The sequence below is a fragment of the Neophocaena asiaeorientalis genome, unplaced genomic scaffold, assembly GCF_003031525.2.
Source record: "Neophocaena asiaeorientalis asiaeorientalis breed wild unplaced genomic scaffold, Neophocaena_asiaeorientalis_V1.1 scaffold558, whole genome shotgun sequence".
Taxonomy (NCBI): domain Eukaryota; kingdom Metazoa; phylum Chordata; class Mammalia; order Artiodactyla; family Phocoenidae; genus Neophocaena; species Neophocaena asiaeorientalis.
The window spans coordinates 879,996-894,163 of record NW_020172780.1 but is presented as its reverse complement, the minus strand read 5'-3'; the positions used below and the strand labels follow the sequence as shown (position 1 = coordinate 894,163).

The following is a 14,168-nucleotide window of genomic DNA, read 5'->3' as shown; positions in this document are numbered from 1 at the left end:
AGTGGTAGTGTTGGTATGGTCTCCCCCCACCACACTGTACCCATATAAAACCAAGGTTTTATACCTTCTTTGCCATATACCTTTAGGCTACAGTTATGTGATTTACTCATTCAGCTGTTGGACACCTGTTCAGTAGTGACTCTAAGGTCTTATTATCTTCATGGAGTTTATAATTGAATGATGAAAACAGACAGTAATTAGAATTAGTGCTGAATATGATGCATGCCATGAAGGAAACACAGAAATGAGAATAGCAAGGATGGGGTGGTTGGGGAAGGCTGCACCCAGTTGCAGCCAAGTCGTACAAGATGAGGCATCACATGTATACAAAAACATCAATCTGTTGTAAAGTGGGAGGGGTGGCAGCCCAGCCGGGCATGGAAGATAATTGCAGTCCATACACCTGACCAAGAACTTGTATCCAGAACATATAATTTCTTCCTATAAGTCCATAAGAACATTCTGTACATTCTCCACCTATTGTAGAATGTTTGAATAGGCACAACACAAAAGAAGATGTCACACATGGAGAGATGCTTATCTTCATCATTATCAGAGAAGTGCAAATTAGACTATGCTGAGATTCACTGCATTCCCTCCCAAAAGGCTAACACAAGAACAACAAAACACTAAGTGCATCAAGGGCAGGGATCTCCTGCAGGGCTGGATTACAGATCCAACTGTGGCATGCCCCCACAATGGGATGCATGCAGCACTGAGACCAAACCAGCACTGTGTACAATAGTATTGTTGAGCCAAAACTGGACACAAAAAGTGTACAATCGCATGATTCTCTTTATGTCGCGTTCAAAACCAGATAGAAGGAGTCTTTGCTGTTAGAAGTCAGAATAACCATTGCCCTTGAGGAAGTGTCTGGAGCAGGTCAAGAAGGGGATCCTGGGATGTCAGCCCTGAGTCGATTTGGTTGCTTACATGGTGTGTTCAGTTTGTGGACATTCATTAAGCTGTTCACGTGTGCATTTTATTGATATGTTATACATAAATGTTTAAAATTGTAGGTAACAAATGTTACGTTTCTTTATAAAACATGTAAGTATCCAAATAATTTGTTTTAAAATTTCACAGAATAAAAGTCACCAACCTTTTAAGCAGCTCTGTACCACATTCCAATGGAATACTCACTTTGGATGTATGTATGACAAGACTGTGCACTGTCTGTTTCCCTATCTCACAGGTCCTGGCACAGTTATCACATAACATGTCCTGACCAGTAGGCACTCAACAAATAATTGATGCACTAATCAATTTGTCCAGCTTCTTATCTACTCACTCATGTAGTAGCTGCTTTTCTCTTGGATTTTAAACAGGATGGATCACTGTGCTCTTGGAATACTTATTTATTTTTATGCCTTCTCATCACTTGGGTTTCCTCTAGTTTTGCAAAGTTGTAGCCTGAGATTGCACACATGAGTAGCAAACTTGGACAGAACAGTGGTTTCTCTGAGTCCTCACTGAAGATAGGGAGCCTGGATGCTGCATAACTGGGCATCTGGGTGACCTTGTTTCATGCGGAGGTATTGGGGTATCCCATCCTGTGACTGGGATCAAGGAGCTAGAATTAGACTCCAAAATATCACAACATGGGACACGATTCTTGGTTTAAGATGGGACAGGCTTCTCATCTCTCCTCTTTTTTGCAACTGCTTTTTTTTTTTTTTTTTAAATAGAACTAAAATGAAGTCGCTTGGAAGATAGAATTACCAAGTCTTAAAATCTGTCACGTGAGTCAGAAAGGCAAACCAAGTAAAACCTTTCTACGTTGGCTTAGCTTGCCTTGTGGCCAGCACTGGTTTTAGAAGATAATTTTGGCGTGGAGCCCTGCAGGGGAAGGGACAAGTGAAAGGTGTAAGCCTAGAGTGGCCCAGGCCATCCCTATAGCTCGCCAGCATTGCATCCCTGCTCAAGCCCCTCTAGATTCCCTCCTTCTCCAGGATAGTGCTTTTCACAAAATTTGCCCAGGTACTGAAGTAAATTTTCTTTTACATTGTGGCCCATAATACACGAATGCACAAAGAGTTTCTGAAATAATAACATTCATACCACATTCACTGCATCTGGTCTATTCCGTTTCTTTTTTTTTTTTTGGCTGCACTGCGCAGCATGTGGGACCTTAGTTCCCTGACCAGGGATCGAACCTGTGCCCCCTGCAGTGGAAGCGTGGAGTCTTAACCACTGGACCGCCAGGGGAGTCCCCATTTCATTTTTTTTAAATCCACTACATTGTTTTCTCAGGCTACTAATGGGTCACAACCCACAGTTTTTTAAGAACACTGATTGAAATACGTCATTCTGGTGTTTAAGATACTCTGTAATCTTCCCCATCTCTTTTTCCCACTTTTACTTTGCCAAATAAAGTTATTCCCCAAATAAGATTCAGTTAACTCCCTGTTCTCTGAGCTCACCAAATCTATTCCCTCTCCTTGGGCCTGGAAGGCGCCCTCCCACCTCTGACTTGTTCGTGTGAGTTATCCTGAGCCTTAGCTCCCATGCCCCTTTCCATGAGTAGGAATGCCCCCCTGAATTGTCACTTGACATGTAATACCTTACATTTATTTATAAATTGAGTAACATGTGACCCAGATAACATTCAATCTTTTACTGCCTGATAATTATCAATTAAATATGATTTTTTAAATCTTACTTCTCCAAGATGACTGAGCTCCCAAAGGCGAGGTCTGCCTTTGTCTCCTCTGTACCCTGAGGCACTAGCACATCCTAGACCATCTTTAAGCCAGCAGTGAGGCATGAGTTAGGCGCTTGATTCCTCTTCCACAGTGGGTGGTTACCACCTACCTGTTTGAAGTAGGTGGAAAGTGTTCCTGTGATAGGATTCTCTCTGGAGATAGGTTGTTGGGGGAGGTGAGATCAGGAAAGCATAAGGTATCACCGAGTCTGTAGGCCTAGTGCAGGCCTTTATTATCATGAGCATGTGTGGGAAGTGGTCGACACTAATCAGTGTTCTTGTTCATTTTATGTTCAGCCATATCAGTGGGAACAAAATTGGCTGGGAGAAGACAGGAAGCCATTCAGAACCTCAAGCACGGGGAGACTCAGGAGACCAAACAAAGGTAGTAAGTCTATGCCTTTTATTCTTTCAAATTCTCCTTCTCTCAGCATGTAGTGCCAGGGATTGGTTTAAAGTAAAATGCTCTCTTTTTAAGCATGTTATTTATGAGTAATACATTGGCAGGGGTGAGAGAGGAAGGAGGAACCCCAGGGCTGCGCTGCCACCAGCCTGCTTTCTTTCACAGGCAGGGTGGTGACCTGGTAGAGATCCTCTTCTCTCTGCTCGCTGCATAGCCTTCCAGAGCCCTCATTTCTTGTAGGGTTTTTGTGGTGATTAAGTGAGAAAACCACCTGGGATGTATACATTAAAAATGAAAAAGATAAACTAAATTTTATTTTCTTTTTTTTTTTTCTATTTCTACCTGTTAATATTCATCTCTAGAAATATCTGTTTAACTTACAAGGCCACATCTGTCCCCACATGTGATCACTTAGGATGAGCTGGTCTCCGGCTGGAAGAGGGCTTGTTTTTTACAAGGTGATGGAATATCAGAAATCTGTTTAAAACTCTGAGTTATTCTCACTGTTGAATGATTATCCTGCAAATAGGTAACAAAAATGCTTTCTGGATACCTACTATTTGCAAAGTACCTCCCAAAGCATTTTCAGTTGTTCGTGTCTACATTCTGTGGAATGGAAAGTGTACAAAACACTCGTGAGTTATCCATGAGTTATTCGTCTTAAGACTAATTTTGGCACTTTACGTTTTAATGGATAAAATTAAGCACTGGTTGCATACCACTGTAAAGAATACATTTCGTTTCAAAGCAGAAAAATGTATATTTTTTAAGGTGCCACAAAATCAGTGAGCAATTATTATTACTAGGATTTATTGTGAGAAAAAAAAGTTTACTGCAAAAATAATAATTGCTCTTGGTAAACAATTAGGAATTTGCTAAAATTTGTAAAGAGAAAACTAAGACTCTCCCACTGCCTTTCCTCCCCTTGGTCCTGCTGCCTTGCAGCAATCCAGCACTGAGGTAATCATTTGGTGTCCACACTCTTTCCTATTCATGTACATACATTCTGTATTTTGGTGATTGGTTGTAACAGAATGGGTATTTTTCACCTGACAGTTTGCCATGCACATATTTCTCTGTTAGTATATATAGATCTGACTCATCATTTTTAATGGTACTAGCTTGTTCTTTGGTTTTAATTTTTGGTAGATAGTTCTCTACATATACTTAATTTGGGACTTTTAATGACCTAAGAGAATGCCTGAGGTTTGGTTTTTGTTTCTTCTTTAAGTAACAACTAGTGGTGGTGGTGAAGAGCAGGCCTGACTCGAGCCTAGTTTTGAGTCCCAGGTCCATGAGTTACTGGTCTTGTTACAACAGATGAAAGGCATACCCTCTCAGAGCATTAGTTTTTTTTATCTGTAGAGAGGATGATGCCTATTTAGTTTAGGAAGGGTCTCCAAAGAAAGGAGAAACACAGGAGTTGGCCACATGGGGGGAGCCAGGTGGGACCAGGGTTAGCAACCACAAAAGGCCATTCACCCCACGGGGATCCCAAGGGAGGAGCCATGGGTGGGGGTCACCCAGCAGAAGCTGCAGCAGTCCTCCAGGCTCCCACTCCCAACACAGGCATAGTGGGTGTCCGATTACCACTTCCTCTGTCCAAGGAGGAGTGGGTCATAGCTCCCTTGTCCTCATTGGCGAAGTTGTTAATCACTTCTCTCTGGATAGGACTCTGTGTTGAAAGTGGACAGGTTAAAGGAGTGGAAATATGACATGAAACCATTTTCCCCTCTCACCCATTGCTCTGTAGGCAGAAGGTTCGTCCACTGCCTCTTCGGGCAGCCAGCTTGCTGAGGGAAAGGGGAGCCAGATTGGCACTGTTCAGCCAATTCCGTGCCTCCTGTCCATGCCCACCAGGAACCACATGGACATCACCACCCCGCCCCTGCCCCCCGTCGCGCCTGAGGTGCTGAGAGTGGCCGAGCACCGGCACAAGAAGGGGCTGATGTACCCCTACATCTTCCACGTCCTGACAAAGGTATGCACAGGGGCTGTGGGTGCGGCTGTCATCTCACAGTGGTCACTCCTGTGGAGTGTGTCCTTGTTCCTTTTGGAACTGCTTTTTATCTTACCAGCTACTTGAAACAAAGTTCGTTTTCCCTTTTCTAAACTTTGAGAAAAAAGATGGAAATTTATACTTACAAATATAATAAAAGAAGAACTTGGGAAAAGTCTTATTTTCCTCTTCAATTTAATACAAAATATTTTTGAGACTTCTAATTAACGGCACGTCATATTATTTTCTGATTTGTAATTTTATTCTTTTTATTTCTAATTTCAAAATTTCCTACATCATGTTTATGCCGTAGTGTCAAGTTAAATTATGATGTCACATTCAATATCTGATTTATCATCTGTCCGAGAAATACCCAACTTCTGAGTGGCTGACAGCAGTTCATGTAATTCGACTTGTTCCTCTACCTCACTGAGCACTTATAGCAAAAAATGAAATACAGGACCTCATCGATTTATTATCTTACTAAATGTATGCTTAAATAGATATACAGTGTGGTATGAATTGTTTCTGAATCTTAGTGTCTTGAATAGATCTATGTGTACTTAAATTTCCTCAATGATTTGTAGTCTTTATGTTTATAATCACAGATCTACAATTTAACAAGTTAACTTGGTGACCAGATTTCTCATGCAGAATTGGTGAATTACTGTATGTATATTTAACATGTTTTCATCAGTATCTATACCACCATATATGATCAAACTTCTTTCTTCCTATTTTCTGTTGTCCATCTATGGTTTGTAGAATGGAGTCAGTAAATACAAAAGTCACTCCCATTCCACAGCACTCCTGAGCTGGACTTTAACCGTTAATTGACTAATTTGAACTGCTTACTTTTATATTTTATAAATTAAAGGACATGAAGAATATTATATTTTATACAATAAAGGAAAAGAAGACCGGTACTACTTATTCAGGTCCTTTAATGTATTTTTAAATTGTAATTGCCTCCAAGTCTCATCTGTTATTTGACATGGGTATGCATGTGTGGTATCACTTCTCAGATTATGGTTATAAAGTAAACATTTTATTTTTCAGGTCCAACATAAATTATAAGGGTAAGTGAAAGTTACTGTTGTGGGAAAAGGATTTTGCTAAGTTTAAAGGGACCCGAGTTTGGGGAAGATTGTGCTCTTTCTCCTTGTGGTTATTTGGAATATGAGGTCCCTGGACCCCCTGCTGTTTGTGCCCTGTCATGCTGGTGGATCTGACTTGGGGACTGTCGGTTAAATCAATCTGAGTGATGCAAACTGCCTGTCCTCCTCTTCGGTACTCACTGATTTCAAGGGCAAATATTGATAAAATCACTGTGGTTGAGAAAAGTGAACTCGACTATCTTCTGATTTTAAGGTGCCACCTAAAATTTTTCAATATATTTGGGAAAAGTTTAGACTAAAATGTGTACTGTTTCCTGGGACCTGAGTAGCTCTGGTATTAAATTGTCCAGGCTGAGACATTTGTAGTGAAGCTTCATAATAAGAATGTAGAGAATTATCAAAGTCTTATAATATTGAGAGAGTAATACTCACTAGATGAGTGTTAACCACATGTAGCTACTAGATTAATGAGTATGAAGATTCTGATAAGGGAAAAGACCAATTTTGAAATAAAATTTATGTGAAAGAAAGACCAAATGCAATGACATAATTAAAAGTATGTATCAATAGAGTTAATACACACTGGAGGTCATAAATATATTTTTATGTTATGAACATACATAAATAAAATTCCTTGTGAAATCTCTTGAGATGTACCTTGATGGCATAAAATATTCAAGACAGGACCAGGGTCTCAGGTGCAGGTGGTCGTAGCAGTCATTTGTCTCCTGGAGCCACAACAGAGCCCCTGCTGTGTTGGCAGAGGGGGATGGGGGTGATGAACAGAACGGGGCCTCCTTTGTTTTCTGCCCCTAGTGACAATCATGCCCTCTCAGTCAGTGTGACGCGTCTGTTGAGTACTTGGTGCACTGGGGGCAGAGGCCTGATACATGCCAAACACTTTAAAAATGAATAACGCTTGAAAGAGTTCTCTTAGGTAGATCGTTTTTGTGTATGGTAATTTTTTATGGAAGAGCTTGGTAGAGAAAATCTGTGACCATTTTGTTTTCAGGGTGCTCATTTCTTGGATTTTGTATAGGTCATTGAAAATTATGAATTTCATTACATATGGCTATCTTGACTCATAAATAAAATTTGCCACTTCTCAGCATTTTCTATTCTATTTGTTGTCTGATGTTATCTATCTAGACTGTTTCAAAGACTTTGGGATCATCTGCATGGTTTTCTTTAGTTCTTGGTTCCAGATTAAAAATAAAACAATGTAGATTTTATTTTGACTCTTTGAGCATATGTTTTGACTACAACCTGCTAAATGAACTCTTCCTAAACATCTTGATGTAGGCAACTTATTAAGCAATTGATTTGGAATAGAATTGCAATTTCGTTAACTGGAGATAATACAGTATATTTCTGTGAGTTTATTGTAAATTCAACATGAAAAACGTGCAATATTATTCTGCTTTCTTCCATGCAAAGGGTGAAATCAAAATTGCTGTTTCTATTGAAGATGAAGCCAGCAAAGACCTGCCTCCCGCCGCCCTGCTCTATAGGCCAGTTCGTCAGTATGTTTACGGAGTCCTGTTTAGCTTGGCAGAAAGCAGAAAGAAAACTGAGAGACTTGCTTTTAGAAAGAACAGACTTCCACCAGAATGTATGTACTGTAAAATCCATTGTTTGTTTTCCTCGGTACCTCGTAATCTCTTGTGCATTTTTAAAGCATTAGAAGGATCATAACTGAGTTCGCCCTGAGAGTCCCCACATAAAGGAGGTGGGCTTCACTGGGGCTCTTAGGAAAGGAGGACAAGCCACGGGCTGTTTTCCTCAGTAACATCCCAGCAATGGTGTTCATTCAGTAAAATGATAAAATAGCAGGTTTATGCTTTAAACTGAACGTTGATCCGGAAACAGTCCTGACGATTGCTGTCCTGCTGTGGTTAGCATGTCCCAGACAGGGCAACAGCAGTGTCTGCTCTGCTGTCCACGAGATATGGTCCACTCTTTCCAGAAGTCAGTGTTCCTGGGGCGGTCCCACCAGCTATGCACAGGGCCACTTCTGTGCAGTTGATGTATTGCTGCACACATCCCTGAAGCTGAGAGGGGACTTGTAATGATTTCCCTCAGAGACCTCTGGCTGATCAACTCTGGGGGTGGAGGGAGAAGTGGAAAGACAGAAAATGTTTGAAATTTTGGCAAAAGTTGAGGTCAGAGTGTTCCCTCTTCTAGTGAGCCAGTGTAATCTGGGGGGTGGGAAATCATGCCTTTCTGTTCTAGGTAACCTTATCTACTAATGTAGGGAATGTAAAAGTCACTGTATATTTAGTAGGAAATATAGAAAAGTTTCACAAAACATGCAGTCTAAAATAAGAATATTATGAAGTGTGGAAATGGTAGATTACTAGATCATCCTCTAAACTAAGGATGTTTACTGATAAATCACCTTCTTGTATGGCAGGTCAGTACAGGCCTGGTAACATGGGAGAAGCTGACCAGTTCAGGGACAAGTGTGGGAGTGGGTCTTACCTTTGGAACTCAAAACTAGAGAGATTCTCCAATGCTAAAAACTCAGTACTATAGATTCCTAAGGTTTCTATTTCTAATTACTGTGACACAGTTGTGATTCTGTAAGCCTTTAAAATGAAGCAATCTGTCACTACCCTTACTTGAAGATAGTCGTACTGAGAGTGGCGTATGACTGTAGCTGGAGAAGGTGATGCCGGCTCTGCAGGGCCACCTCTAGCTGATACTTCTACTGCCTTGATCAGGGCTGTAGACACCACGTGAATACCGAGTGTTGTCAACGGACACTCTTTTCAAAGGCCCAGTACGTTCCGGATGTACAAATCCTCATTCTTTTCTCGCGCTGTGTGATTTATTTGCTCAGAAAAGAAGGACCTTTCTAACTTTGCATGGGATTGGTCAGTTTTCTGTGCTGGCCCACCCAGGCCACCCTGGCTCCGCAGCTGTGACGTCCGTCCACTTCAGTTCACCTCCATCTTCGTCCCTATAGCCCCTTGGGTCTCTGTTGGGCATAGAATGCTGAGTGCTACAGGGTCCCATGCAGCCCCACTTCCTGCCGTATCCTCAGCTCCACAGCACCACATTGGCTTTCACGGTGAAAGGCTGTTTCTTTCATTTGCTTGTATGTTCCAGAAACATAGTTATCTTTATGCAGAAACTCCTCAGGAGCTTTCAGTGATCACAACCTGGAGACCCTCAGGTAGATCCCAGGTCGGGCTCCCCTTTGCAGTATTCACAGCTTCATACAGCAGCCTGAATATGGCTGGTGTGCTCTGTTCATGCCCTCAGCAGTGGGCAGTGTGCATCCCTCATGTCTGGTTCAGGGAGTTCTGCATCACAGGTGAGCTGCAGGTGCCAGGTGCTCTCAGGAAGTCAGAGACTTGGTCTGTTCTGCCCTGCTGCCAGTCTGAGGCTTTAAAACGCTGTGGAACACACAGCTGGCAGCACACAGCATGCTCCACTCCCTCATCAGTTAATTTGTACCTGGGTGGTACAGGTGTCTTACTGGCCTGGGAAAGGCTGGCCTGTTAGCAGACAATAGGGGAAGCAGAACCCAGGGGAGAGTATTAACTAAATGGACCAGCATCCTCTGAACATAAGCAAGAGAGAGGCACATTGTCATGAAGGGCTGAGTGTGCAAACCACACCATAGGGCCTGATGCTGACAGGGTCACTTTGCCTGTAGCAGGCTAGTTCTGGCCGGGGCTGGAGGGCATGGGGAATGGCATGATCAAGAGAAGAAGAAAAGAAGGGTGGTACAGTCTGGGTGACTCAGATGAGCTCTGTGAGGCTATGGATGGAGGTGCCTTGACCTTATTTGGAGGGGGGAGGCACAGGGGAATACAAAGGAAAGGAGGAGAAAGGTGTACTAGTGTGAGGTGGACGGGGGAAGGGTGAGGTGAGTGGGAGAAGGCCGTAGCTTCAAAGAGAATTTGGCAGGCATGTCTTTTTCCTTTCCTCCTGCCTCCGCTCCCCTCCCCAGTCCTCTGACTTCTTTTTAAGGATGGGACAGACACAGTTGTTTGTCACTGCTATGTTACTTTTGGCTGATGGGAAACACCGACTCTTATGATGCCACTGATATAGGTTTCTAAGCTTGCAACATCTACTAAGTGACTATGCGTTTTACTATTCTTACCGAGAAAATGCTGTAGCTTCTTGATGGTCTGGATGAGATGGGAAAACAACAATGTCTGATCATGCCAAAAAGAGCATTTTCTCAGGAGTTCTTGATTGACAAGATTTGAAAATATGTTGAAATCTTCTTTTACCTACACTTACTCTTAGACCATACGTAGATGAAACGAAATCAATGGCACTTTGCAGGAGATTCATAAACCACGTGAAAGTGCACTGTAAGGTCCTTGGGACAAGTTTGTTTTCCACATGCCCACTGACTTTGCCTTCCACTTTGGTAGTCTGGTAACCAAAACCGAGCTATGTGGGTTCCAGGTAAACCCACCTACTCAAGTAGGTGATGCACCTGCTTCTGAATGTGAGGGTTTTGATCTAACATGGCTTCAGAATGCTGTGTGTACATAGGCATGTTCCTGGTGTGGTCACTGTGACCATCAAGAGTTTTCCCAAGAGGGCTTTGTTGTCAGAACTAGTCAAAGGACATATTGAAGTCTGTAGGGTTGTTCAAAAATACTTAACTCTCATTAGGTATAAGACACGTATTCATTTGGACATTAGTCTCTTGCTTAAGGCATATGATAAAATGTTCATAATCTACAGTGAATTTTCGTGTGACTTACCAAAGTTTCATTTTTAAAGTCATTATATGGTTAAAGTAGGATATCTATAGTTGGATCCTTAAAAAATTCCAGCCTTTGAAAATCGTACTGAATTACATGCTGGCAGTTTATTTTTCCGTTCTTTTCTGTCCATTTCTAGGTTCTATCATTTTGCTTTTAGGAATTTAAGAATACTTGTTTTCTTGTGGCAGCATGCTACTGAAGTCACTGTTGTGGAATTGGAAATCCTACCAGTCCAATCAGAAGACTGCTGACCCAACACAAACAGATTCACCCAGATGTGTTGGATGGTGATGGTGGCAGTTGCTTCAGGGAGAGATGGGAACAGGGACCTAGCTGTCTCTGTAGCTGCTGGAATAAAGGCTGGGCCTGGAGACAGGCGCCTGGGTCTGAGCCAGCCCTGGCCTCGAAGCCTTTGTGTGTGAAATCCAGATGGCGTGGCTGCTTCTCAGATGCACTTCTGCCCTGGAGTCAGCTCTGGCCTTTAGTGCCCTATTGACTCTTCTCCCTGGGGGCGCTCCTCAGCCACCTGGGCACTGGGGTTCCCCCAGGTACTCCCCAATGGTGAAGGGGCCAGAAGAAAGGGATCAGGCTCTAAAAAGACTACAGGATAATGAGTCGTCTCATCTATAGCTGAACCGTTAAAAATCCAGGAAGTGATTTGTGAATTTAAAAATTATTATCCACTTAATAAAACTGGCTTCTGTTTTCTGCAAGTCTCTTCAATACCTCAAAATTAAGTAAAAAAAAAAAAGCAGGCTTGGGAATTCCCTGGCGGTCCACTGGTTAGGATTCCCCTGCAGGGGGTACGGGTTCAGTCCCTAGTCAGGGAACTAAGACCCCGCAAGCTGTGCAGTGCAGCCAGAAAAAAAAAATAGCAGGCTTGTAGAAAATAGATGGGCATAAATTATAGACACGTGAGATGCAGTTATGGAAATAGAAAGCAAGTTTATATACTATGTTTATATTTAGTATACTTATGCTATATTTGTACTTCTCCATATTCTCTACTTTTTAAACTATCAAGAAAAGCCAAAAGGAACATTGATTTCTTTTTCCTGGTCTACTTTGCTTTAGAAATTTTGTTAGTGCCAAATAATTGGGACTGCTAATTGAAAATAAATAAGTTAAATTTGTTCATTGTGAATTACATTATAAAACAGAATACTATAGCATGACCAGTATTAATTAGTGTGCTGTTTCAATATGTATGAAAATTGGTTATCATTATCATTTTTTTCTTATGATTTTATGAAGGCTGTTTATATATTAACCTGAATTTCTTTATTCTTCAAAGCTTTCCAGAAGTAGCATTAGCAAACTGCCTTTTCCTCACAGAACTTTGAGCAGCTGAGCTCAAGAGACAGCTGTTGGGGAAGGCACTGTTGTGTGACAGGCAGTGTTTGATGGTGCTCTTTTGGATTAATGTTTATGTCATAGTTCCTTGAGCTTTGGAGTTTCTAATATAGTAGGAATGACATAAATGGGAAAAATGAAGACTAGGAACAGTGTTTACCACATGTCTGTAACACCATGTTCTATGTGCCCCGTGGCCTACTGAGCATGTATATGTTTGTGGACAGTAGGATACCCCCAGGCTCAGATATGAAAGGTTTAAGGAAAAAATTCATAGTCTTTTACTTTTGAGAGTCGTGGAGGGTGCTCACACATGTGTCAGCATGAGGAAATGGGGGACTAGCTAGTTGAAACCCCATAACCTGTACACAGTGCTGCTTGGTAGTTAACCAGCAGTTTTCCCCATTGGAAGGATTGACCAACTCTCATTGCACCCATTTTTCTGTTTCTGCCCCGATACGAAGGAACTAGAGTTTTGTTTCTGTTTATTTGTGTGGTTTTGTTTTTTTTCTATAGCTCCAGAGGAGAGCTCAGGGAATAAAACAATGGCTCCTTCCCCAGGTACACACACTTGCACAGACACAGACCAAAGGGTCCAGTTGGCCATAGTATTGGAAGTTGTCTCCGTCTTTTTCCTTACCTGTAACCATATTGTGTGTGTGCTGCAACGCTCACTCCTAAGCCCTTACAGCAGGCACTGCTAGTTGCTCATGGTGCTCTGGCACTGAGCTTAGAGACGTACTTCATCATATGGCACCATAGGCAGCCACTACCAGTCAGTTGGAATAGGCTTACAAAATGAAACGTTCATTATTCCTGGTCTGGGATGGATCCCAAATTCAGCATTGTGACAGATTTCTAAGGTAGCTGGTTGTCGTATGTGTAAATGTGAAAATAGTAGATGATTAACGTCTGATGGAAAACATGGGGTTTTTACTGACAGCTTAAGTCTTAATAGTGTTTTATGTCTGGAAATTGTATTTGAAGAGGTACTTCCAGTAAAGAAGCTGCGTTATAAATTTAGCTTCCAGTAATACAGAAAACTTGTGCCCTGGAGTTGTTTTTGCCAGTGTAAAAATTCAGTTTAGTTTCAGGTAAGGAAGACAATCTAATATTCAGTTTCTTTGAAGTTGTCCACTTGAAATCATGAGTTTTCCTGTCAGTAGAAAAGACGAGATCAATATTTATTGATGGTGACACACAGAAAATTTATTCACGGACAGTAGCTGGATTAGCTAACCTCTGGGATTCTCTTATTCTTGTTTTAACAAGGCAGCATGAACATGTCTTTCCAAAATGGTGCCTCACAGAGAGGGTTTTATACCCCAGTGCTCTCGTCTGCATGCACTTGGAGTGTTCTCATAATCCAGCCGCCACGTACCATCTGGATAATCCCTGTATAACCAGTGGGTTTTGCAAAAATGATAAGAGCCCAGGTTACTTGCTGTTAGCTGGCTACTTTGCATCTGCTTATTCCTGTGAGCTGAATCAGAGACCGAGCCTTCCCTCCTGGGCAGCAGCAACTCGGGGAGAAGCCTGGAGCCAGAGGGAGAGAAGGTACCGTGTGTGTACCAGCCACCCCAAAGGGCAAGCCTGTAACACAGAGGCTGCCATGTGTCAACCCGAAAATGGGATGTCCCTTGGAATTCATTAATCTATAAAACACTAACCTTTAATTAATCTAATGTAATGAGCCTATACAACATAAGTTGATCTCACACAGTTGAAAGCACGTAACAGGGGTGCAAGATGCCTTTGTGTTTCCTCATCTGGATTGTGCAACAGAGTGAGTCGTTGGCCCCTTTTTTTAGTGCCTAGTTCCAGGGCTGGGCCAGCGTGAAGCAAATGAGGG

General features: G+C 42.1%; 1 protein-coding gene across 2 annotated transcripts in view; it reads left to right on the top strand.

Moving 5' to 3' along the window:
• FAM120A (family with sequence similarity 120 member A) overlaps positions 1 to 14,168 on the top strand; it is a 103,327-nt gene that overhangs the window by 58,438 nt on the left and 30,721 nt on the right. For both annotated transcript variants that reach the window (XM_024741354.1, XM_024741355.1), the window contains exons 8-10: positions 3,002 to 3,089; positions 4,861 to 5,088; positions 7,662 to 7,836. In XM_024741354.1, the coding sequence (XP_024597122.1) occupies positions 3,002 to 3,089; positions 4,861 to 5,088; positions 7,662 to 7,836 (491 nt within the window). The remainder of the gene's footprint in view (positions 1 to 3,001; positions 3,090 to 4,860; positions 5,089 to 7,661; positions 7,837 to 14,168) is intronic.